Genomic DNA, 26,071 nt, shown 5'->3' on the forward strand with positions numbered 1-26,071 from the left:
CTTAGCACTGCCTTCACTGGATCCTGTAGATTTTTAAAAAAGATTTATTTATTTATTCCCCCCGCCTTGTGTCTTGTTCCTTTCTTTCGCTGTTTCTTCTCTGTGTCCATTCGCTGCGCTTTTTCTGTATCTGCTTGTCTCCCTTTGTTGCATCACCTTGCTGTGCCAGCTCTCCATGGCGCGTGGGCCGTCAGCTCTCTGTGGTGCACGGGCCAGCTTGCCTTCACAAGGAGGCCCTGGGACATGAACCCAGGGCCTCCCATATTGTAGACGGGAGCCCAGCTGATTGAGCCACAGCCGCTTCCCATCCCATAGGTTTTGTTATGTTGTGTTCTTATTTTCATTCATTTCAATATATTTACTGATTTCTCTTGCAATTTCTTCTTTAACACACTGATTAAGAGTGTGTTGTTAATTTCCATATACTTGTGAATTTTCCCTTTTTCTGCCTATTATTGATTTCCAGATTCATTCCATTTTGATTAGAGAAAGTGCTTTCTATAATTTTGATCTTTTTAATTTTATTGAGATCTGTTTTGTGCCCCAACATATGGTCTATCCTGGAAAAAGATACATGAGCACTTGAGAAAAATTCATATCCTGCTGTTTTCGGTGTATATATTTATTAGGTTTATTTCATTTATCATATTATTCAATCTCTCTCTCTATTGATCCTCTGCCCACTTGTTCTATCCAATGATGAAGTAGTATATTGAAGTCTCCAACTGTTATTGTAGAGACATCTTTTTCTCCTTCCAGTTTTACCAGTGTTTGTTTCATTTATTTTGGGGCACCCTGGTTAGCTGCATATGTATTTATGATTGTTATTTCTTCCTGGTGGATTACCCCTTTTATTAATATATAATGTTCTTCCTTGTCTCTAATAATGGCTTTGCTTTTAAAGTCAATTTCACCCAATATAAGTTTAGCTACTCTATCCTTTTTTTGGTTACTGTATGCATGGAATATCATTTTCCAGCCTTTCATTTTCCATCTATTTGTATCTTTGGATCTAAGCTGATTCTTTTATAGACAGCATATAGAAGCCTCATATATTCTTATCCATTCAGTCAGTCTGTATCTTTTGACTGGGGAGTTTAAATCATTAACATTCAATGTTATTACTATAAATGCAGTTCTTATTTCACCCATTTTGAGCTTTGGGTTTTATCTGTCATCCTATTTTCACCATTCTTTTTACAATTTATTTACTTTTACTAATATAATCTTCATTTCTGTACTCTTTTCTAAGCCTCTTTCTCCTGTGTTTTCTTTCCAAGCTGTAGTACTCTTGTTAGTATTTCCTGTAAAGCTTGTGCTCTTGGTCACAAACTCTGTTTCTGCTCTTTGTGAGTATTCTAAATTCTCTTCATTTTGAAAGACAATCTTGCTGAATATAAGATTCTTAGATGGCATTTTTTCTCTTTCATTATCTTAAATAAATCATACCACTGCCTTCTTGCCTCCATGGTTTCTGATGAGAAATCAACCCTTATTGTGTGTCCCTTGTATGTGATGAATTGCTTTTCTTTTGCTAATTTGGAATTCTCTTTGGCAATTGACATTCTATTAGTTTGTGTCCAAGAGTAGGTCTATTCAGATTTATTTGGATGGGAGTACATTGTGCTTCTTGGACATGGTTGTCCTTCAGCAGAGTTGGGATATTTTCTACTATTTCCTCAGGTATTCCTTCTGCCCCTTTTCCCTTCTCTTCTCCTTCTAGGACAAGCATGACACATATGTATGCACATCTCTTGTCATCATTTAGTTTCCTGAGATCCTCTTCAATTTTTTCCGTTCTTTTTTTTTAAAATAATATAAATATTTTTATTTTAAAAAAAATACTTAGATTATATAGGTGTTACAAAGAAAATATAGGGATTCCCATATGCCTCACTCCCTATACCTCACACACCCTCCCACATGAATAATATCCTGCATTAGTGTGGCATATTCATTGCAATTGATAAACACATTCTAGGGCATTGCCACTGAGCATGGACCATAGTTCACATTGTAGTTTACACTGTTTCCCGCACAATTCTGCATTTTATGGGCAGATATAAAATGGCCTGTATCTGTTGTTGCAGCGTCATTCAGGATGATTCTGAAGTCCCGAAAAAGACCCCCGTATTACACCTGTTTTTCCCTCTCCCTGTCCCCAGAGCCTCCAGTGGCCAGTCTCTCCACATAAATGTTGTAATTTCTTCCATTGCTAGAACCACATTCTTTCATGTGCTCATTTTTAAAGACCTTATCTTCAAGCTCACTGATCCTTTGTTCTCCCTCTTCAAATCTGCTGTGATATGCCCTGAGTGTATTTTTTTTTAAGATAAATTTTTTTTATTTATCTTCCTCCCACCGCCACCCCTTGTCTGCTCTCTCTGTCCATTTGCTGTGTGTTCTTCTGTGTCTGCTTTTATTCTCATTAGGCGACTCTGGGAACTGATCCTGGGACCTTTTGGAGTGGGAGAGAGGTGATCATTTTCTAATGACACCTCAGCTCCCTGGTTTTCTAAGTCTCTTATTGTCTCTCCTCTGTGTCTCTTTTTGTTGCATCATCTTACTGTGTCAGGAATACTGGCCAATGCATTAAATTCTGCGGGATGGCGCTCCTGCACAAGGCATCACCCTGTCTGGGCTGGCACCCCATGAGGGCCAGCTCGCCACATGGGCCAGCTTGCCTTCACCAGGAGGCCCTGGGTATCAAACCCTGGACCTCCTATATGGTAGACGGGAGCCCAACTGCTTGAGCCACATCTGCTTCCCCCGAGTGTATTTTTACTTTCGCTTTTTGCGCCTTTCATTCCAATAAGCCCTGTTATTTTCCTTTGCAGGCTTTCAGGTTCTTATTTGTGCTCACCCATTGTCTTAATATGCTTAATCTCTTTAGCCATCTCATTGAATTTATTAAGGAGATTTATTTTAACATCTGTGATTAGTTGTATCAATTCCTTTCTGTCATCTGAAGGCTTATTTGTTCCTTTGACAGGGCTGTATCTTCCTGTTTCTTGGTATGGATTGTAATTTTTGTTGATGTCTTGGCATCTGATTTACTTGATATATTTATTCTGGGCTCAGTTTCTCTCTTTAGTCTAAGGATTTCTATTTGGTTGGCTTTGTGCCACAACCCCTTTGAAACTTGGTTCAATTTATTTTGTAACTTTATAATGGCTCATGTTAAGCCAATCTGAATTTTTTTCAGTTGTTTTTCATCTGTTTCTTGTCCTTTCTCCCTTGCTGGTTATGGAGTAGGAGTTGAGGATGCGGTTGGTACTGTCAGCCATGGAAAACTGAGGCTGTCCCCATTGCCCCAGGAACTGATGAAGCTTCTCCCACCTTTTTCCCTACTGGGGGTGGGGATGGAGCCACAGCCATGTGCAGTAATCCCAGCTGTGCAGGCCAAGACCCAGAGAGACTAATGAAGTTCCATACTCCTTCCTCCCCTACCTGGGGCAGGGGTAGAGCCACAGTTGTAGGCAGTAGACTGAGTTGTGCAGGGCAAAGCTGACCTCAGTTGCCCAGATAGACTGACAAAGCACTGGCCCCCTCTTGCCCTGCCAGGGGCAGGGATGGAGCCACAGATGTGTCCAATAACCTAGTCCATGCTGGCCAAAAACAGCTACAGTTGCTTGGAGAGGCTGAACAAGCACTGCCCCTCCTCCTTTATATCAGAGGCAGGATTTAGCCACAGTTATGCCCAACAGTCTAGTCTGTGTGGGCCAAAAGCAGATACAGCTGCCTGGAAATGCTGGTGCAGGTCCCTCGAGCTACTTCCTACTAGAAGCAGGGCTGGAGCTAAGGCTAAGCCAGCAATCTGACCTGGGTGGAAACAAGGTGGATTCTGCCATCACTGTGATTTTCAGTCACCCTACTTTCCCTCATGTTGGAGGCAGAGTTAAAATGGAGGCTACCAGCCTCTTTCTGACTTGGACAGGTTCAAACTTTAGCTGTACTTAGGATTGGACTTGAGCCTGCTGAATTTACTGAAGTCGGTGCCCACCTGCCTCTTCCTCTCCCATTTTGGAGAAACAGAACTTCCAACTTTAGCCAAGGAATAGATCCTGAAGCGTCTTGCCCCACCAGTGGGGGATGGGCATTGCCCTCCATGTCATGAAGTGCTCTACTCATGAATCTTCATGATAGATGAACAGTCATCTCTTTCTGGTCTTCCAAAGATACTGCAGTATGCTCTTCTGGTTTCGTTGATCCCCAAAGTAGGTAATTTAGATCGTTCTGACCAATTACTAACTGCACTGTTGGATGAACTGTGGCGTTCCCTACTCTGTGGCCATCTTGACTCTCCTGTCACCCATTCCCTTTTAAAAAATAGTTTACCACACATGTATATGCCCTTAAACAGTATACTGTTATTTTCTTTTTTTTGAGTTTATAAAAATGATATCAGGTATGCATCTCTGTGATTTGATTGTTTCATATTATTGTTTTATGCCTAATACATGTTTATGTCTAAGTTCATTTTCACATCTGTATAACAGTCTGTTCCATATTTTTCTATTATAATTTGGGTTGTTTACTCTTTTACTAGTGTAGACAGTTGGTGCTGTGAACATTCTTTCATGTTTCCTGATACATATAATACAAGATTTTCTCCAGTATGCTCACTAGAATTGGAATTCCTTGGTAGTAGAATATGCACATCTTCAACTTTATATTTCACCAAATTATTTTTCTAAGTAGCAGTACAAAGGTATATCACCAGGGGAGTAGGTGTAGCAGGTTTGAGCACCTGCTTCCAATATACAAGGCCTCAGGTTCAATGCCCAGTTCCTCCTAAAAACTAAAACAAAAACAAGTACAGTAATTCTGGGTGCTCAACATCGTTAGATAACGTGTAATATTCTCAGACATTTTAAATTTTACCAATCTCGTGTATGAAGTCATACCTCAGTATATTTTAATTTGAATTTCCTTGATTCCTGATAAGTTTGAGCATCTATTCATATGGTTTTTTAACATTGGTGTTTCCTCTTATGTGAAATTGCTGTTAAAATATTTTGCCCATTTTCTATTGGGTTGTTTCTCTTTTCCCTAGTTAGCATGTTTGTGTCTTATTCTGTCCTCACTGATCTGCTACTATTTGAGTCTGTTTCTGGTCTTTTTATTTTATTCCATGTAATAAGTCCTATGGAAAACCACACTATTTTAATTTCTAAATGATAAGTCTTGGTATCTGGTAGGGGAACTTTCTGAACTTTGTTCTTATTCAGGAGTATTTTGGCTGTTCTTGGACATATGCACTTCATGTAAATTTTCGCATCTGCTTTTCAAGTATCTCAAACAATCCAGTTAAAATATGATTTGACTTGCTTTCCCTCTTCTCCTACTTGATTCCAGCCATCCTTGTCTGTTTGCTCTTCCTCTGAAAAGCCAATGAAGCTTTCATTTTAGGGACTTGCTGTATTCTCTGCCTGCATTGCTCTTCCACCAGAAAGCTATGACTTGCTCTCTTTTATTTTTTAACAAATGAATTTTATTGATACTTATTAATAAAGTATACAATTCATCCAAAGTTTATAATCAATGGTATTTGGTATAATCACATATTAATAGTTATGCATTTATCACTTCAATCATTGTTAGAGCATTTTTATTATTTCAATAATAAGAAACAAGAAAATTCTTCACCTCTCAATCCCTCTATGCTTCCCCTGCTGTACATAGCTACATTCTGGCGATTCTTGCCCTTTTTTTTTTTTTTTGCAGTTTTACATTGAGGTATATTCACGTTGCATACAATCTCTCCAGAGAGTATAATCACTGGCTTCTGGTATTATCACAATGTTGTGCATTCATCACCACAAAAAATTTTTAGAACAATTTTATTACTCCAAAAAGAAAAACTCAACACCCCTTAGCAGTCACCTCCCAATCCCTCTATCCTTCCCCAGCCCTACATAACCGCTAATCTAATTTCATGTTTATGAATTGATTTATATTTATATTTTATATAAATGGGATTATACAATATGTAGTACTTTGTGTATGGTTTCTTTCACTTAGCATATATTTTTTATTTGATGTTAACATCTTGTAGTATTAACATTTGTTCAGTTTCAAAGAAAAACAGTCTTATATATGCAATTTTAGCTATATTCATATTTCACATGTTTTACTATTGCTATACAGTCCCATGTTATATTTTTTTGCTTTCCTTTTAGTAATATATGTGACCTTAGACTTGCCCTTTGAGCCACTGTCATATCCACATAATAAATAGCACTTCTAGTTACAAGCATTATGTTGGGCTTTCCTTTTCTATTCATTTCCAAAGATGAGCACACATTATTTTTACCAATTCTGCACAAGTTAACCCTCAGCTTTCCATTTTCTAACCTCATTCTATTTCTGGTGACCCATATTCAAGTAATTAACTCCATGAGATTTAGTTCATAGTAGTTCAGTCTTGCTGTATTTGTCCTTTTGTGTCTGTCTTGCTTCACTCAACGTAAAGTCCTCCAGGTTCATCCATGTTGTCATGTGCTTTATGACTTCATTTCTTCACAGCTACATAATATTCCATCATGTTTGTTTATCCATTCATTGGTTGATGGACACCTGGTTGTTTTCTTCTTTTGGCAATCATAAATAATACTACTATGAACATCAGTGTGCAGATGCCTGTTCACATCACTGCTGTCAGTTCTTCTGGGTATATACCCAGTAGTGGTATAGCCAGGTCATGTGGCAAGTCTATATTCATCTTCTTTAGGAACTGCCAAACAGTCCTCCACAATGGCTGTACCTTTCTACATTTCCACCAACAGTGGATAAGTGCTCCTATCTCTCCACATCCTCTCCAACACTTATAATTCTCTGTCTTTTTCAAAGTGACCATTCTAATAGGTGTGAAATGATATCTCATTGTAGCTTTGATTTGCATTTCCCTAATTGCTCGTGATAATGAACATTTTTTCTTGTGCTTTTTTGCCATTTATATTTCTTCTTTGGACAAATATCTATTCAAGTTTTTTGCCCATTTTTGATTGGTTTGTTTGTCTTTTTATTATTGAGTTGTATGATCTCTTCATATATCGTGGATATTAAACCCTTATCAGATATGTGATTTCCAAATATTTCCTCCCATTTAGTTGGCTGCCTTTTCATGCTTTTGACAAAGTCCTGTGAGGTACAATAGTGTTTAATTTTGAGGAGGTGCCATTTATCTATTTTTTCTTTTGTCACTCATGCTTTGGGTGAAAGGTCCGAAAAACCACCACCAACTACAAGGTCTTAAAGATGTTTCCCTAGATTTTCTTCTAGTAGTTTTATGGTCCTGTTTCTCATATTTAGACTTTTGATCCATTTTGAGTTGATTCTTGTATAGGGAGTGAGATAGGGATCCTCTTTCATTCTTTTGATTATGAATATCCATTTCTCCAAGCACCATTTGTTGAAGAGACAGTTTGGTCCCATTAACGTGGACTCATTAGGTTTGTCAAAAACCATTTGGCCATAAAGGTGAGGGTTTATTTCTGGATTCTCAATTCTATTCCACTGATCAATATTGTATCTATCTTGAAGCCAATACAATGCTATTTTTGACTACTGTACCTTTGAAATATGTTTCAAGGTCAGGCAGTGAAATTCCTCCCACATTGCTCTTCTTTTTTAGAATGCTTCTGACCATTTGGATACGTGTTCCCTTCCAAATGAATTTGGTCATTGTATTTTCTATTTCTGTAAAGTAGGCTGTTGGAATTTTGATAAGCATTGCATTGAATCTAAAAATCAGTTTGGGTAAGATTGACATCTTCATGTCATTTAGTCTTCCAATCCATAAATACAGATATCTTTCCATTCGTTTAGGTCTTCACTGATTTCTTTTAGCATTGTTTTGAAGATTTCTGAACATAGGTCCTATATTTCTTTGATTAAACTGATTCCTAGGTAACGAGTCTTTTTCTTCCTATTATAAATAGAATATTTTCCCTGATTTCCTCCTCAGATTGTTCAGTACTAGTGTACAGAAACATTACTAATTTTTGTGTGTTGATCTTGTATCCTGCCACTTTGCTGAACTCATTTATTAGCTTAAGTAGCTTTATTGTAGACATATCAGAATTTTCTAAATATAGGATCATGTCATCTGCAAATAGAATTTTACTTCCTCTTTTCCTATTTGGATGCTCTTTTTTTTTCTTGTCTAATTACTCTAGCAATAACTTCTAACACAATGCCGAATAACACTGGTGACGGTGATTATCCTTGTCTTGTTCCTGATCTGCGGGAAAAAGCTTTCAACTTTTCCCCATTGATTATGATGTTGGCAGTGGGATTTTCATATATGCCCTTTCTCATATTGAGGAATTTTCCTTCTGTTCCTATCTTTCTAAGTGTTTTTATCAAGAAAGGATGCTGAGGGGAAGCGGATTTGGCTCAATAGATAGAGCATCCACCTACCACATGGGAGGTCCAGGGTTCAAACCCAGGGCCTCCTGACCCATGTGATGAACTGGCCCACATGCAGTGCTGATGCACGTAAGGAGTGATGTGTCATGCAGGGGTGTCCCCACGTAGGGGAGCCCCACGGCAAGGAGTGCGCCCCCGTAAGGACAGCTGCTCAGTGCAAAAAAAGTGCAGCCTGCCCAGGAGTGGCAGCTGCACACATGGAGAGCTGATGATGCAGCAAGATGACACAACAAAAAGAGACACAGATTCCTGGTGCCACTGACAAGAATATAAGCAGACACAGAAGAACGCACAGCACATGGACACAGAAAGCAGACAACTGGGGATGGGGAGGGTGGGGAAGGGGAGAGAAATAAAATAAAAAATAAATCTTTAAAAAGTAAAAAGGAAAGGATGCTGGATTTTTATTACGCTTTTGCTGCATCAATCAAGATGACCATCTGGGGTTTTTTTTGTTTTTGTTTTTTAAAGATTCTGTTTATTTCTCTCCCCTTCCCCCCCATTGTCTGCTCTCTGTGTCCATTTGCTGTGTGTTTTTCTGCATCCACTTTTGCATTATCCAGCAGCACTGGGAAACTGCGTCTCTTTTTTGTTGCATCATCTTGCTGCATCAGCTGTCCGTGTGTGTGGCACCACTCCTGGGTGGGCTGCGCTTTTTTCACACAGGTCGGCTCTCCTTGAGGGGTGCACTCCTTGTGCGTGGGGCACTCCTACACGGGGGCACCCCTGCGTGGCACAGTGCTCCTTGCACACGGCAGCACTGTGCATGAGCTAGCTTGCTACACAGGTCAGGAGGCCCTGGGGATCGAACCCTGGACCCTCCATATGATAGATGCATGCTCTATCATTTGAGCCACATCCACTTTCCAGATCATGTAGGTTTTTTCCCTCAATTTGTTAATGTGGTATATCACGTTAATTGATTTCCTTATGTTGAACTCTCCTTGAATACCAGGAATAAATCCCACTTGGTCATGGTGTGTAAGTCTTTTGATATACCATAGGATTCTATTTAAAAGTATTTTGTTGAGAATTTTGTTATCTATGTTCATAAGAGAGATTAGGCTCTAATTTCTTTTCGTCTGTTGCCTTTGTCTGGCTTTGGTATTAGGGTGATGTTGGCTTCAAAAATTGTGTTGGGTTAGTTTCCTCCTCTTCAATGGTTTGGAATAAACAGGATTGGTTTTCATTCTTTTCGAACTGCTTGGTAGAATTCACCTGTGAAAACATCTGACCCTGGACTTTTCTTTGTCGTGCCCCTTGCAGTTCTATATTTATTTATTTACATCTCTCTTTTTTTCTTTGTTTGTCTAGCTAAGGGTTTGCCAATTTTATTGATATTCTCAAAGAACCAGCTTTTGGTTTTGTTGATTTTCTCTATTATTTTATTTTGTTCTCAATTTCATTTATTTCTGCCCTGATCTTTATTATTTCTTTCCTTCTGCTTGCTTTAGGAATGGCTTGCTGTTTTTTTTTTCTAGTTTCTCCAGTTGTTCAGTTAGATCTTTGATTTTAGCTCTTTCTTCTTTTTTAATATAGGCATTTAGGGCTATATACTTTCCTCTCCACACTGCCTTTGCTGTATCCCTTAAGTTTTGACAAACTGTGTTCTCATTTTTATTTGTCTCAATATATTTACAAATTCACTTATAATTTCTTCTTTGACCCGCTGATTATTTAGGAGTATGTTGTTCAGCCTCCACAGTTTGTAAATTTTCATCTTTCCAGTCTATTATTGATTCCCAGTTTCATTCCATTCTGATCTGAGAAGGTGCTTTGTATAATTTCAGTCTTTTTATATTTATTGAGTCCTGCCTTGTGACTTAACATGTGGTCTATCCTGGAGAAGGAAACACAAGTGCTTGAGAAGAATGTATAGTCTGCTGAGTTTGGGTGCAGCATTCTGTATATGTCTGTTAGGTCTCCTCTTTTATCATATTATTCAAATTCTCTTTTTCCTTGGGTTGATCTTCTGTCTAGTTGTTCTATCTAATGGTGTGAGTGGTGTGTTGAAGTCTCCAACTATTACTGTAGAGCTGTACAGTTTCGCCAGTTTCCCTCATGTATTTTTGGGTACCCTGGTTAGGTTCTTAGATATTTATGACTGTTATTTCCTCCTGGTAGATGGTCCCTTTTATTAATATATAATGGCCTTCTGTATCTCTTATAACTTTTTTACGGTTAAAGTCTGTTTCGTCCAATACTAGTATAGCTACCCCTGCTCTTTTTTGGTTACTCTTTGTGTACAGTATCTTTTTCCAAGCTTTCACTTTCAGGCAGTTTGTATTCCTGTGTCTAAGGTGAGTCTCTTGTAGGCAGCATATGGATGGCTCATTTTTTTCATCCATTCTGTCAGCCTATATCTTTTTTTTTTTTTAAGATTTATTTTATTTATTTCTCTCTCCTTCCTCCCCATTGTCTGCTCTCTGTGTCCATTCACTGTGTGATTTTCTGCATCCGCTTGCCGTTATCTGGCGGCACTGGGAAACTGCGTCTCTTTTTTGTTGCGTCATCTTGCTGCGTCAGTTCTCCATGTGTGTGGCGCCACTCTTGGGTGGGCTGCACTTTTTTCATGCGGGGCGTCTCTTTGTGGGGTGCACTCCTTGCACACAACAGCACTGCGCATGGGCCAGCTTACCACACGGGTCAGGAGGCCCTGGGGATCGAACCCTGGTCCCTCCATATGGTAGATGGACACTCTATCAGTTGAGCCACGTCCGCTTCCCTCAGCCCATATCTTTTAATTGGGGAGTTTAATCCATTCACATTCAATGATATTACTGTAATTGCATTATTTCCACCATTTTAGTCTTTGGTTGTCATATGTCATATTTTATTTTCTTCTGTCTTTTTACTCCTTTATTTTTCCTTTCTGTTCTGTCATTTCATGTCTGCTCTTGTAAGCCTCTAATATGTTTTTTGTTTGTTTGAGGTACCAGGGCTGGGATTGAACCTGGGACCTCATATGTGGGATGCCGACACTCAACCAGTGAGCCACATTGGCTCCCCTGAGTTGGTTTTTTTCATTTGTTGACTTGTTGTTTGTTTTGTTTTGTTTTTAGAAGGCACTGGGGGCCAAATCCAGGACCTCCCATGTGGGAAGCAGGCACTCAACCACTTGAGCCACATCTGCTCCCACTAATGTGTTTGTTTGTTTTTTTCATTTTTTTTCCTATCTGTCATCGTCTTTTTGGTGCGTTACTTCACTGTACCTCTCTGTGCCGTACAGGGGCCTGTGCCTTACTGTGCAAGTCTGGGACACCTTTTTGCTTTTTATTCCCAGGAGGTCCTGGGGATTGAACCTGGGTCCTCCATATGGTAAACAGGGGCTCAGTTGCTTGAGCCACAGCTGCTTCCCCCTTTAATGTGTTTTTTTTTTTAAGATTTATTTTTATTTATTTCTCTCCCTTCCCCCCCCCCCAGTTGTCTGTTCTCTGTGTCCATTTTGCTGTGTGTTCTTCTTTGTCTGCTTCTGTTGTTGTCAGCGGCACGGGAATCTTTGTCTCTTTTTGTTGCGTCATCTTGCTGGGTCAGCTCTCCATGTATGTGGCGCCATTCCTGGGCAGGCTGCACTTTCTTTCACGCTGGGCAACTCTCCTTACGGGGCGCACTCCTTGCGCGTGGGGCTCCCCTATGCGGGGGACACCCCTGCATGGCACTGCACTCCTTGCGTGCATCAGCACTGCCCATGGGCCAGCTCCACATGGGTCAAGGAGGTCTGCGGTTTGAACCGTGGACCTCCCATGTGGTAGATGGACGCCCTAACCACTGGGCCAAGTCCGCTTCCATTAATGTGTTTTTTATCTCACCTGTGGTGTCTTTCACTCCTTTGAGCTCTGTTACTTTTCTGTGCAGGTTCAAATTCTTCTTTGTGCTTGCTCAGTGTCTTCTTGATGTCCTTTATCTCTTTAGCCATTTGTTTTTCTAGTCATTAATTCGAATTAAGAAGTTTGTGTGAATTTTGTTGATTAGTTGTCGTCTATTTTCTTAGTATGGTTTGTAATTTTTTACTGATGTCTAAGCATCTAAATTAGAATGGTGAATTTACACAGATGCTCAATTTCTCTCTCTTTCACAGGGATTTTGTGGTGGGATGTTCTCTGTTACTGCTGTTCTTTGATTCTTGGTTCAGCCTATTCTGGATCTTTAGGATTATCCCTGTTATTTGCTCAAATTGGTCTCTGGACCCAATAAGGGGTTGCAGACCTGCTTCCAAAGGCCTTGTGGAAGGAGGCTGCAAAGGCCAGTAAAAGCCTCTCTCACTTACTTCCTTTTTTTTTTTCCAGGAGGTTCTGGGGATGAACCCAGGACCTCATACATCACAAGCAGGCACTCAGCCACTGAGGGAAACCCACTCCGCACTTACTTCTTGAATTTCCTCACATCCACTTCCTTGGTCCACCAGCAGATGGAGCGCCTTGGAATTCTCAGTTCAAAGCCTGCTTGGAGTGTGTTCCCTGCAACACATACCGACCGGATCAGTATGACACAGGGCCTGCCTGGAGGCTAAAGAGCCCGTGTTTCAATCTTTCTCAGAGGCAGTTCCCCAACCTTTGCTGGCAAGCCCCTACCTCTTACCAGGTAGGAACTAATTCCACCAGTCCTGGTCAGTAGAGAGAAAGATTGAGAGGGTTGAATTTCTTTAGTCCTACCTCCCAGGCAAACCTTGGTGCAGCCCCATCTCCCCAGAAGGGTTCGTGGGATGCAGCAGACCAAATTTGTGATTCAACACTTGAGTCAGCTTTAGGCTGTGTTCCTCTCTCACCCCTTTCCTGGGGAGGTGGAACCCTGAGGCTTCCTTTGTCTGTAACCCCTGGTCCCCAGGTCTGATCAATGCAAAGTTGTTTGTAGGGTGGGAGAGAATGCTGGCCATTACAGCTGCAGCTTTTAACTCACAATTTTGCCACCACAATTATTTTTCTTTGCCCCTCTCTCCTCTGGGCAGTGTCCAGCCTTCCCCTGGTGTCCTAAATCCTAGATTTTTTTCAAGCCATTTCTCCTAGTCCTCTAGCTATTTTTCTGGGCAAGAAGAGAGTCTCATGTCTTTTTTGTCTGCTGTCTTCCTGGAAGTCCCTTGCTGTCTTATCTTGTACAGCATTTTCCCTTCAAATATCACATTTTCAGTGAGCATTTTCTAACTACCCTATTTGCCCCCACTTCCATTGTTTAGAACTTTGCATCTCTTTCCCTCTTATTTTATTTTTCTATAGCATTTTTCACCATCTGACATACTATAAATTTTTACTAATTTATTTATTAGATGTCATCCTACTAGAATATAACTCTATGAAAGCACGGATTTTTGTTTGTGTTAATGCCCCCTTTCTCGTTTCTAATACTGCTTATTTGTACCTTCTGTCTTTTAAAATAAAAGTTTATTTTGAATTAAATTTAAACTTATGTACAAGATACAAGAATAGCAAAGAATTCTATATGCTATTTAAGAAACTAAGTATTATGATTTATTCCATCTTCATGATTATAGATTTTACAGAGAAGGATAAAGTAAGTAAAGCAAACTCTTTTTCCCTCATTTGACTAGATGTAGCATTTTAAGATATGCAGGTTGACCCAATTCACTGACCAGATTTACCAATTGTTAATATTTCACAACCTTGCTTTATTTTTTCCATTTCTATATTTTATATTCATATTTTTTTCCTGAACAACCTGACAGTTGCAGATGTTAGTTGCAGATGTTAGCCCCTTTATTCTAAATAGTTATGCTTATATTTCCCAAGTATGGTGATATTCTTTTACATTTCTTAAATTCAGGAATTTTACATTGACCACAAATTATTAGCTAATATATTGTCTATGTTCGAATTTAACTATCCCAATAATGTCCTGTTTTTTGTGTGTTTTTTTGCAATTTTTCACCTGAATCAACATCACCATTATAGTTCTCTTTACTTTCATTTAATATGAACAGTTCCCCAGTCTTCCTTTCAATTTCATGACATTGGTATGTTTGAAGAATACTGGCAAATTGTTGTATAGAATGTCTTTCAATTTGAATATGTTTGATGGTTCCTCCTGATGACATTCAGGTTATACATTTTTGGCAAGAATACTGCATTAGTATCTTTTTCAGTGCATCCCTTCAGAAGGCACATAATGTCATTCTGTCCCATTATTGGTGATGTTACATTTGACCACTTGGTTAGTTAGGGTGGTGTTTGCCAAATTTCTCCACTGTAATTTTTATTTTTGTAATTAATAAACTGTGTGGATATACTCTTTATTCCTTAATCAGTCTTTTCAAGATTTTTTTCTATGTTTGTTTCTGTTTCATTTATTCTTTCTCTGTCTTTGTTTTTGAAGCTTCATTCTAATTTTGGGGGGGTTTAGTTTGCTATTCTAATTTCTTGAAACATGCTTAGATGATTAATCTTTAGAATTTCTTCTTTTCTTTATATTCCTTTAAGGCTATAAATTTTCTTCTAAATATGGTTTTAGTTACATTCTGTAAGTTTCTATATATATTTAGAGGGGTAGGCAGAGACCAGGAATGTAGGGCCTTGTAGGCCATTATAAGAATCTTTATTGTCCTTAATATGATGAGAAGCCATTGGAGGTATTTGAGAACAAGAATTATAAGAAGTGATTCAGATGCAATGTTTTTGGTGGATGAAAATAAAAACAGGTGACCAGTTTGAGGGTTAATGCAGTAGTACAATGGTTATAGTAATGGTAGTGATAAATGGTCAAACTTAATAATACATATTAAAGAATGAGTTGACCATACTTGCCAGTGGACTCTAAGTGGGGTAAAAAGATGAATAAGTAGGTTTTTGGCTTAGGCAACTATAAAAGTTGGTTGCATTTATTGAGGTGGGTTAAATTGGAGTCTGGATGAGTTTAAGAAGAAATCAGAAGTTCTCTTTGGACCTGTTACAGTTGAGATACTTATTATATATTTTCTTGAAGATTTCAGGTAGGTGGTTAGATGGAATAATGTGAAGCTCAGGGGTAAGATAAAAGCTGGAGGTGTAAATTTAAGACTTAGCAATGTATGGCTGGTATTTAAGCTTAGAAAAGTATGAGATTGAGAAGAGGACCTTCCAGGCCTCAGTTCTGGGACATTCCAACATTACAGGAAGAAGAGGAGGATGTATTAAGGGGAACTGAAAAAAAGTGATGAGAGAGGTAAGAGAGTAAGTGGAAGAATATGGTTATATGGGAAGCAAAGGGATTGATTACCTATATCAAATGCTGCTGAAGAGTCAGGTAGAGTGAAGACCAGTATTTGAACACTGATTTTGGCAAGGTAAATTTGTTGGTGGGGACCTAAACAGAAAATGTTTGGTAGAGTCATTGGAATTGAAATAGTTACTAAAATAGGTTACAGAGAAAATGGCTAACATTGACATTCATTTCATTTAAGATAATGGAGAGGGAAAGGATGGTCTTTTCAATAAATGGTGCTGAATCAATTGGGTATTTATCTTGATTCTGACCTTAGACCATAAAATCAATGCTACTTTGGTTATTGACCTAATATGAAAGAGTAAAATAGAATATTAATATATTTTCATGACCTTGGGATTGGAATACCTTAGAATTAAGAACTTCTGTTCATAAAACATACAATTAAGAGAGTAAAAGGGCCAGCCAGCACGAGTGGTGGAAAATATTTGCAATAGATATGTTGAAAAAAACAAAACAAAAGAAAAAAAAAAGATATGTTGATCACATCCAGAATATATAAAGAATTCCTAAAAATCATCAAGAAAAAGGCACAACTGAGAAACAACCCAAGTGTCCATCACCTGATGAATAAATAGATAAACAAAATGTGGTATATCCCTACAATGGAATATTATTCAGCCATTGAAAGGAATGAAGTACTGATACATGCTACAACATAGAGGAGCTTTGAAAACATTATGCTAAGTGGAAGCACCTAGACCAAAGGCCACATATTGGTTGGTTCCACTTATAGGAAATACCCAGAATAGGAAAATCTGTAGAGACATAAAACAGATGAGTGATTTCTAGAAACAGTGGAGGGAGGAATAGGGAGTGACTGTTTAATGGATATAGGGTTTCTTTGGGCAGGAGGTAATGAAAACATCATGGAAGTAGATAGTGGTGATGGTTGTACAACATTGAGAATGTACTAAAGGCCAATGAATCATAAATTTTGAAACGGTGAATATTATGTTACATGAAATTTGCCTCAAAATAAACGCAATGTAAATGGCACTTTATTAAAGAAGACATTCAGTTGGTCACCAAACATATGAAAAAGAAGTCAAACTCATTTGTCATCAGGGATTGCAAATTAAACCATGATGTAATATCACAACACACCTGCCAGAATGGCTTAACAGAAAGAGATTGACAATAACCAAGTTTGGTGAGGATTTAAAGATCTGAAACTCTCTTGATGTCTGATGCAATTGTTAGAAAACTGTCAGAAAGTATCTACTAAAATTGAGTGAATGTGTACCCTATGATACAACAGTTTCACTTCTAGGTATATACCTAAAAGAAAATAGTCCTTATTTTACTGAACAAAATATACAAAGAATGTTCAAAGCAGTACTATTCATAATAGCCAACATCTAAAATATCCATCATTATGAAAATGGAGGCAAACAGATGTCTCGAGTGGTTGAGCACCTGCTTTCCCACATGGGAAATCCCAGGTTTGGTCCCGGTGTCTCCTAAAAACAAGGAAACAAATGAAAAAAACAATTCAGGGAAGCTGTTGTGGCTTAATGTTTAAGCACCAGCTTCCCACATACGAGGTCCTGGGTTCAATCCCCAGCCCCAGTACCTCAAAAATAATGAAAAAGAAATTGTGGTAGAGTAGAATGCCATATAGATTTGCATATCTCAAGCTTTTTGTTGTCAAAATGCCTTAATACTCTTTAAAATTATTGAGTACCCCAAAGAGCTTTTGTTTATACAGTTGTGTCTTTCAATATTTACTATATTAGAAATTAAATATGAAAAAAATTTTCTGTATTTTTTTAACTCATTTAAAAACAATGAATTGCATGCTAACATAGATAGAATATATTTTATGAAAAACAACTGTATTTTCCGAAACAAAAATATTTATAGAGAAGAGCAGCAGTTTTTTGCTGGGATTAAGAAAAGAGCTGGATTTTTTTTTTTTGGGTGGGGGGGCAGGTACTGGTCATTGAACCTGGGACCTTGTTCATGGGAAGCATGCACTCAAACCACTGCGCTAGGGAAACGGACTTTGGCCCAGTGGTTAGGGCGTCCGTCTACCACATGGGAGGTCCACGGTTCAAACCCCAGGCCTCCTTGACCCGTGTGGAGCTGGCCATGCGCAGCGCTGATGCGCGCAAGGAGTGCCGTGCCACGCAAGGGTGTCCCACGCGCAAGGAGTGCGCCCGTGAGGAAAGCCGCCCAGCGTGAAAAAAAAGAGCAGCCTGCCCAGGAATGGCACCGCCCACACTTCCCGTGCCGCTGATGACAACAGAAGCAGACCAAGAAACAAGACGCAGCAAATAGACACAAAGAACAGACAACCAGGGGAGGGGGGGGAATTAAATAAATAAATAAATCTTTAAAAAAAAACAAAAAACAAAAAAAAAACACTGCGCTACATCCACTCTCCAAGAACTGGATTTTTATATCTACTTCTGCATTTACTCTCTTAAATTAAAATTCATTTGCCTATCTTGTACTTTGAAAGGATCTCTTACCCATGGTACTCATTTTGTAACATCATACATTAGTTATTTGGGAAATACTGCTTAATGAGTTAAGCAGAACTTCCGAATGTTTACACATTTTCATATAAACTATAAAAATAATTACTTTTACTAATGTCATAACTAACCTCATCAGGAAAATCTTTTAAGTATTGGGAAACTGTCATGCTCACAGTGACAGGTATAGGTTTCCAAAATTCTTATATTTACTTGAAAGCTAGAATTGTATCATTGGCAAATAGAGTCAGTAATCTCAAAAAGTAACAGATTAATTTTCTGGATTTCTATGAAAATCCAAGTCTAAATTACAATAGCTTACTTGTTGTTCTTTTGAGTAAAAATAAATTCCATGAAAAACTGACTTGTTTAGCTTAAACTAAAACAATCAAACATGTTTTTTCCTAGAAACAACCAGTCTACTTTGATATACAGCAGAAGCCTGTTTTGTCATGCCGATTATTAAAAAGATGTGTACTGAAGTGTCAAGCTTTACTAAAACTAATAATTTTTACTACATCATAGACATTCTTAAATGAAACTGGTGGTTTTTTTTTTCATCGTAAGTCACAACAGTTGGGCGCCATTGCCTCAATTCAAGTTAAGACACCACCAGTTTTATTTACCATTACTTGTGTATCATCAGAGCAAATATCAATGCTATTTTCCAGAATAAATAATGAATTCCAAAAAAGTTATTTACTTGGAATATTTTAGTACCATGCTTATAAAAGGGATTCTTCTTTAATGATTAGTTGGTACTGATATTGGATGAATATACACATACCACCAAGTTACCTTTGAAGGTTTGCTCGTTCATAAGACAGAAATACAGTTTTGCAGATTATATATTGTATTAGTCAGCCAAAGGGGTGCTGATGCAAAACACCAGAAATCTGCTGGGCATTATAAAGGGTATTTATTTGGGGTAGGAGCTTACAGATACCAGGCCATAAAGCATAAGTTACTTCCCTCACCAAAGTCTATTTGGAGCAAGATGGCTGCCGACGTCTGTGAGAGTTCAGGCTTCCTGGGTTCCTATGTTCCTGGGGCTTGCTTTTCTCTGGGTTCAAGGTTCCTTTCTTCCTGGGGCTGACTTCTCTTTCCTCTGCATGCTGACTTCTTGGAGCTCTAGCGTAAGTCTTCAGCATCAAATTCCAACATCAGAAACCCTCAACTCTGTTCTTTGCCATGCTTTTTATCTCTGAGTCCCCACCCACCAAGAGGTGAGGACTCAACGCCCTAATCATAAGTCAGTCATGCTCAGGTACAGATCAGATTACAAACATAATCCAATATTTCTTTTTGGAATTCATCAATAATATTAAACTGCTACATATATTAACACAGTCTTCATATTTGCAGCTAAATCTATAGTTTAATAAGTTATGAATTATCGTATCATTAGAATGATGCTGCTGTGACTTCTTTTACTGACTTCACCCAGCAGACATTTAGCAATGTCACTTGTACAAGTCCCTGAACTATTGTATGTACTCCTTATCAGTGCATTTCCTGGAAGGTGTTTTCAATGGCTTTTAAATTTCTAGTTTGAGTAGTTATAGCAAAAAATATTTGTCTTTTTTGATTGCTCATGATATCAGTGTTTTAATATACTCAATTCCTTTTCCTTTAAACTCGAAATGACAGTGCATCATAGAACTATTTGAAAAATTCCTATTGATTAAGACATAATTGGGAAAATTATTAGGATCTATTAAAACAATGGGAAAGGATAGCTTTTGTCATATGTTCACTTCATATTGCCCAGTCAGTGAACCCTAATATATCATTTTATCTTTTACAGCATCTTTAGAAGTAGACAATGTAGCTGTGGATTGAGAAACCTAGTCTTATAATTGCCTCTTTAAAAGCCAATAACATCCATTCTCAAATATAAGAAAAATGTTATAAATTAACTTTCTTTCATTTCATTATACAATATTGATCTAAAGTGAAGTATTTCTTCTTCTTGTGTTTCCATGTAGGCACATGGAAAACTTCAAGGCTTTAAAATAATCTCTTGTGCAATAACGAGGTTACAAACATGAAAGTAGGTATGAGTAAATTTAGTTATTAAGAGCACAGTACTAATAACAACAACAACAACAACAAAAGAGCACAGCAGTTGATCTCTGAAAATGCATATTTATACACCAAGTCTACTACTTTAGAAAATTCTAGAATGCACAAAAATACACAATTACACATCCCATTAGATTACAGAACATGTTCTCATCACTCATCTATTAACGTTTGAAAAACTCATTGGTGAGAGAATGGATAGAAAAGGCAACTAATGTCTTAGTATTATGATAAAAATAATTTTGACCTCACAGACTTCCTGAAAGGGTCTCAGGCACCCTCAGGGGCACCTGGACTACTCTTTGAGTACTGCAGCTATACAGCAATGGGAATAAATAACTACTCTATGCGGTATTATAGATGGACCTCACAAACACAGTATTTGTGTGAAGGAAGCTAGAGGGAAAAGTATATACTATTTGATTCCATTTATTTGAAGTTCAAAAAAAGACAATCTGTGGTGTAAGAAGGCAGGATAGTTCTGACCTTTGGTGGATGGGTAGTGAAGGGGCTTGAGGGAGGCTTCTGGGTTGCTGATAATGTTCTATTTCTTGATCAAGTGGTGGCTTCACGGATGTCTTCACTTAGTGGAAAAGTCATCTCTAAGTGATGTAGGAAAGGTTGTGTGTGTGTACATTTATATATGTGGGTGAGTGTTGTGGTAGTCTTAAAACGTGTCTGCAAATTCTTTGATAGTCCTTCCATAAAAAAATATTGCCTACTCTCCTCTTTTTGGAAATGAGTCATCCTTAGTGACTTGCTTACAACAAATAAAATATAGCAGAAGTGACACTGGGGGACTTCTGGGTCTAGGTCATAAAAGTAGAGACAGCTTCTGCCTGGTGTGCACATTCTTTCTCTCCCTCTCCTGTCCTCTGTGTTAGTTTGCCAAAGGCTACCAAGGCAAAATTACCAGAAATGGGTTGCCTTTCATAAAGGGAATTTATTTGGGATAAAAGCTTACAGTTCTGAGGCCATGAAAGGCCCAAATCAAGGCACTATTAGAGATGGTGTCTCACCAGAGGTCAGCTACTAGCAGATCCTGGAGTCCTCTTTCACACGGTAGGGTCAAAATGGCAGTTGTCTTTCTCTCTGTGTCTCTTCTTTCTCTCTGTCTTCTCAGTTTACATAAGACTCAGTTTATATAAGGGTGGTGATTCAACCTTGGCCATGTGTCACTGATGTAGTCCAATTAAAAGCCCTAAATCAGTCTAATTAAGTAATCTAATCAAATGTCCCTTAATGGAATTTAATGCAATCAAAGGGCCTCACACCCACAGGAATAGATCAGTTGTTCAAGAACAATCTTTCCTGGGATTCACAAAATTCAAACTGTCACACCCTTCCACCCTTCCTCCCTTTCTCTCTCCACATGCTTTTTTTTTTTTTTTTAAGAGGTACCAGGGCTTGTGATTGAATCCAGGACCTTATAAGCAAGCTAGTGCTCAACCACTGAGCCACATCGGTTCCCCTGTGTTGTTTTTTTATTTGTTCATTTGCTTGTTTTTGATTTTAGAAGACCCAGGACCTCCCATTTGGGAAGAAGGTGCTCAGTTGCTTGAGCCACATCCTCTCCCTTCTCTACCTGCTTTTGACATCTTGACTTGCTATATGAGATGGCACCTATTACATTGAAATAGCTAGGCTGGAGAGACATCATATAAGAATAGAGAACCCCTAAGAGTCCCAGCTGCTCTTCTCCAGCTATTTAAATCTTCTCAGGCCTGGTACCAGGCATGTGAGTGAGGAAGATGTTAAAATGACTGTAGCCAGGAAAGCAGACTTGGCCCAGTGAATAGGGCATCCGTCTGCCACATGGGAGGTCCGTGGTTCAAACCCCGGGCCTCCCTGACCCGTGTGGAGCAGGCCCATGTGCAATGCTGATGCACACAAGGAGTGCCATGCCACGCAGGAGTGCCCCCCATGTATGGGAGGCCCACGCACAAGGAGTGCGCCCTGTAGGAAGAGCCGCCCAGTGTGAAAGAAAGTGCTGCCTGCCCAAGAATGGCACCGCACTCACGGAGAGCTGACACAAGAAGATGATGCAACAAAAAGAAACACAGATTCCCGTGCCACTGACAACAGAAGCAGACCAAAAAGAACACGCAGCAAAATGGACACAGAACAGACAACTGGGGTGGGGGGCAGGGGGAAGGGGAGAGAAATAAAATAAATCTTAAAAAAAAAATGACTGTAACCTAGCCACTGTCTAAACAAACTGGAGAAACTGAGTGAGGAATGTCTGTTGAGCTCAGTTAATCCCAAGATCTGAATGATGATAAATGATTTTATTGTTTTAAGCCACTAAGTTGGGGTTGTTTGTTACAGATAACCAAATGTGTGAGTTTATATATATGGTTTTTTTTTTATGTAAAATCACTGCAGTAGAATTATGAGTGAGAAGAAGAATGGAGACATGTTCAGTAGTTATTACACATAAGGGTTTTAAATGATTATGATTCTCAACAGTTTGTCATCTTTGTATTATTTCTTTTTATTTTCATCTTATTTCCCTTTCTTTAATCATTTGATTCATTTATTCAGCAAGTGATTATTGAATACCTCTTATATTCTAGAGGTTGGTAATATACTGATAATTCCATCTTTGAATAGCTTTAGAGGAAAATAAACAGTTTAAAAAGATGAGTAAATAAGTGAATATGTAATTCCAATGGTATTTAAGACAAAGGCTTAATTAGATAATATTGTCTGGAATACCCTTTTGAGAAATGATTTTTAACCTGAGACTTGGATGAAATGGAGCCAACTATAAGAAGACTCTAGAGCTGAGGATTCCAGGCAGAAGGAACAGCCTGCGAAAAGCTCTAAGGGAAAAAGTCTTTGGCATAACCTAGTATTTGAAAGGAGGTCAGTGTGGGTGTAGCATACTTAGTAAAAGGGGAACTGATTCAAATGAAGTCTTTAATGTAAGCAGAGGCCTTGTATTCTCATGGTAAGGAGTTGGATTTTTAAAATTTCAGTTCAGTGTAAAGCTGTATTTGTTTAGAATAGGTTTGGCTGCAGGTGACTGAGAACCAAAATAATAGTGGCTTAAACTATATAGAAGTTTAATTTTCTCCTGTATTGAAGTCCAGGCTAGAATGACACCTTTGCTCTGCAAAATCATCATGTGCCAGACATTACATCACACCCACATTTCAGCCAGTATGGCTGAGGAAGAGGGAGAATAAAAGGTATAGGGTGTGAGCCAGCTGACTCTGAAGGAAAGTTCTCAGAATCTACTACATAATACTAAGGCATTTTGTTAGGCTGAATCCAATTACATGGCATCCCAAGATGCAAAAGAGCCTAGAAAATGCAGTATCTATATTGGGCAGCCTTGTTCTCAAAAATCAAGTGTTCCTTTGATGTACAAAAAGAAAATATGTATTTGGGGACAACTAGTAGTTTCTGCTTCATAAGTCTTTGACTTTGGTAGAGAGTGTTAAAAATAGACTTATAGATATGATTCCATTTACTTCATTCTAAGACCAACTCTGGAAGATTTCTGACTCACTTGATCTAGGGTGTTTCCAAATATCCATAATTGCAACACATTCTCAAGGGGGATTCTGAAGTAGATAAAAATTTCACAGTCATTGGCTTATTGCCCTCGTTAACTTTCTTTCACTCATTACTCCTTACCCTTTTTACTTTCAATTGCATGATAGCACTTAAGAGCTCTCCAAGCCTTTCATTTCATATATGAGTAATTTTCAGTTGTCTCTCATTTCTACCATAGATATTTTCTCTTGAAACACAAAACCAGCAATTGAAATTTGTTTCTTATCTTTCAGACTTGGTTTCCAGGTATGAGCCCAAGAAGTTATCTCCAAAAAGGGATATTTATGAAACAGAATCATCCCAGTGGACTATCATGGAACAATTTAAAAGCCATAGTCCTGAGAGGTCTGTTTTCAGAGACATTTGGGAATGCAGAAATCAGTTTGAAGGACAAAAAGATGGCTGTAATATCAGGCAGTTTATGATCAGTCATGCAAACATGTCCATTTTTAGCCAGTATACTTTACTCACTCAGAAACTTCATAATAGAGAGAAAATCTCTGGATGTAAAGAATGTAGAAAAAACTTCAGCTATCATTTATTCTTTAGTCACCACAAAAGAAGCCATTCTAAAGAAAAACTTTCTGAATGTAAGGAATGCACAGAAATTAATACATCACACCTTATTAAACAACAGAGAATTCAAAATCATGACAAATGCCACAAATATACAGAATGTTGGAAGGCCTGTGTTCATTGTTCACAACTTAAACAACATCTGAGAATTCATAACGGTGAAAAACGCTATGAATGTAAAGACTGTGGGAAGGCCTTTAATTATGGCTCAGAACTTACTCTACATCAGAGAATTCATACTGGTGAGAAACCCTATGAATGTAAGGAATGTGGGAAGGCCTTTAGACAGCGCTCACAACTTACTCAACATCAGAGATTGCATACTGGCGAGAAACCCTATGAATGTAAGCAATGTGGGAAAGCTTTTATTCGTGGCTTTCAACTTACTGAACATTTGAGACTTCATACAGGTGAAAAACCCTATGAATGTCAGGAATGTGGAAAGACTTTTAGGCATCGCTCACACCTTACCATACATCAGAGAATTCATACTGGTGAGAAACCCTACAAATGTAGGGAATGTGGAAAGGCCTTTAGCTATCACTCCAGTTTCTCTCACCATCAGAAAATTCATTCTGGCAAGAAACCTTATGAATGTAATGAATGTGGGAAGGCCTTTTGTGATGTCTTGCAACTTACCCTTCATCGGAGGATTCATACTGGTGAGAAACCCTATGAGTGTAAGGAATGTGGGAAGACTTTTAGACAGTGCTCACACCTCAGAAGACATCAGAGAATTCATACTGGTGAGAAACCTCATAAATGTATGGTATGTGGTAAAGCCTTTAGACTTCATTCACATCTTATTCAACATCAGAGAACTCATACTGGTGAGAAACCTTATGAATGTAAGGAATGCGGGAAGGCCTTCAGCTATCACTCAAGCTTCTCACATCATCAGAGAATTCATTCTGGGAAAAAACCCTATAAATATGTGAAGGCCTGGAGTCGTAGTCATAGTTCACAACTTAATCTGTATCCAGTACTTCGTGCTGGTGAGAAGCCAGTTAGATTTCCTCATTTCCCTCCCCATTGTAGTCTAGCATCATGAAATTATTTTTGGAGCTATAATTTTTTTTCTTTAAGGAAAAATGTAATGAAATACTGTATTTTATTAGTATTTATTTCACTAATCCTTCAAAATTGTTCTTTTTCAAGTGGGAAAATGTAAAAGTTATTAAAAGATAAAATTAGCTCTGATATTAATACTGTTTCTACATTATTATTGTAATAAGCTTCATTAGAAAAAATTTCTAAAAATATATAACATCTTTTCACTGAAACCAGTAAAGTATGGTTTGACAGAAAATAAAAATATCTTCTCCTCCCACTACGAGGTAACCAATATGTGTGTGTTGTTCCTTTCTTCATGCTTAAACATAAATATACTGCGCTTCTGAAAGCTTTACTGTACACTGTTGTACCTCCTCTATTGACATTTTACTTCATATTGCCTTTTATGCTTAATAAATAATTGGCATTTTTAGGTTAATTAACTCATTTCTTTTTAAATATATCAGTAATTTCAGCCATTCTTTAACGTAGACATTCATGTTGCTTCTACTACTTTTTCGCCAGAAACTTTCATGCAGTAAATATCCTTATATGGTCATTCTTTTTTTTCTATTGGGCCGATTCCCAGTAGAGAGTAGAGATTTGGGGCATATCTTTTTTTTTTTTTTGCACTTTGCAGATAATGCATTTTTTACAAATTGAAGATT

The 26,071-nt window shown here is 38.2% G+C and overlaps 1 protein-coding gene across 2 annotated transcripts in view; it reads left to right on the forward strand.

Annotated features, from left to right (window-relative positions):
* The window catches only part of LOC101447741 (zinc finger protein 461), a 41,912-nt gene extending 16,217 nt beyond the window's left edge, over positions 1–25,695 (forward strand). For both annotated transcript variants that reach the window (XM_012530429.4, XM_012530432.4), the window contains one exon: positions 24,008–25,695. In XM_012530429.4, coding sequence (XP_012385883.1) covers positions 24,008–25,401 — 1,394 coding nt within the window. In that variant the 3' untranslated portion in view covers positions 25,402–25,695. The remainder of the gene's footprint in view (positions 1–24,007) is intronic.
* Positions 25,696–26,071: the final 376 nt, after the last annotated feature.

This window comes from Dasypus novemcinctus, chromosome 18 (assembly GCF_030445035.2).
Source record: "Dasypus novemcinctus isolate mDasNov1 chromosome 18, mDasNov1.1.hap2, whole genome shotgun sequence".
NCBI lineage: Eukaryota > Metazoa > Chordata > Mammalia > Cingulata > Dasypodidae > Dasypus > Dasypus novemcinctus.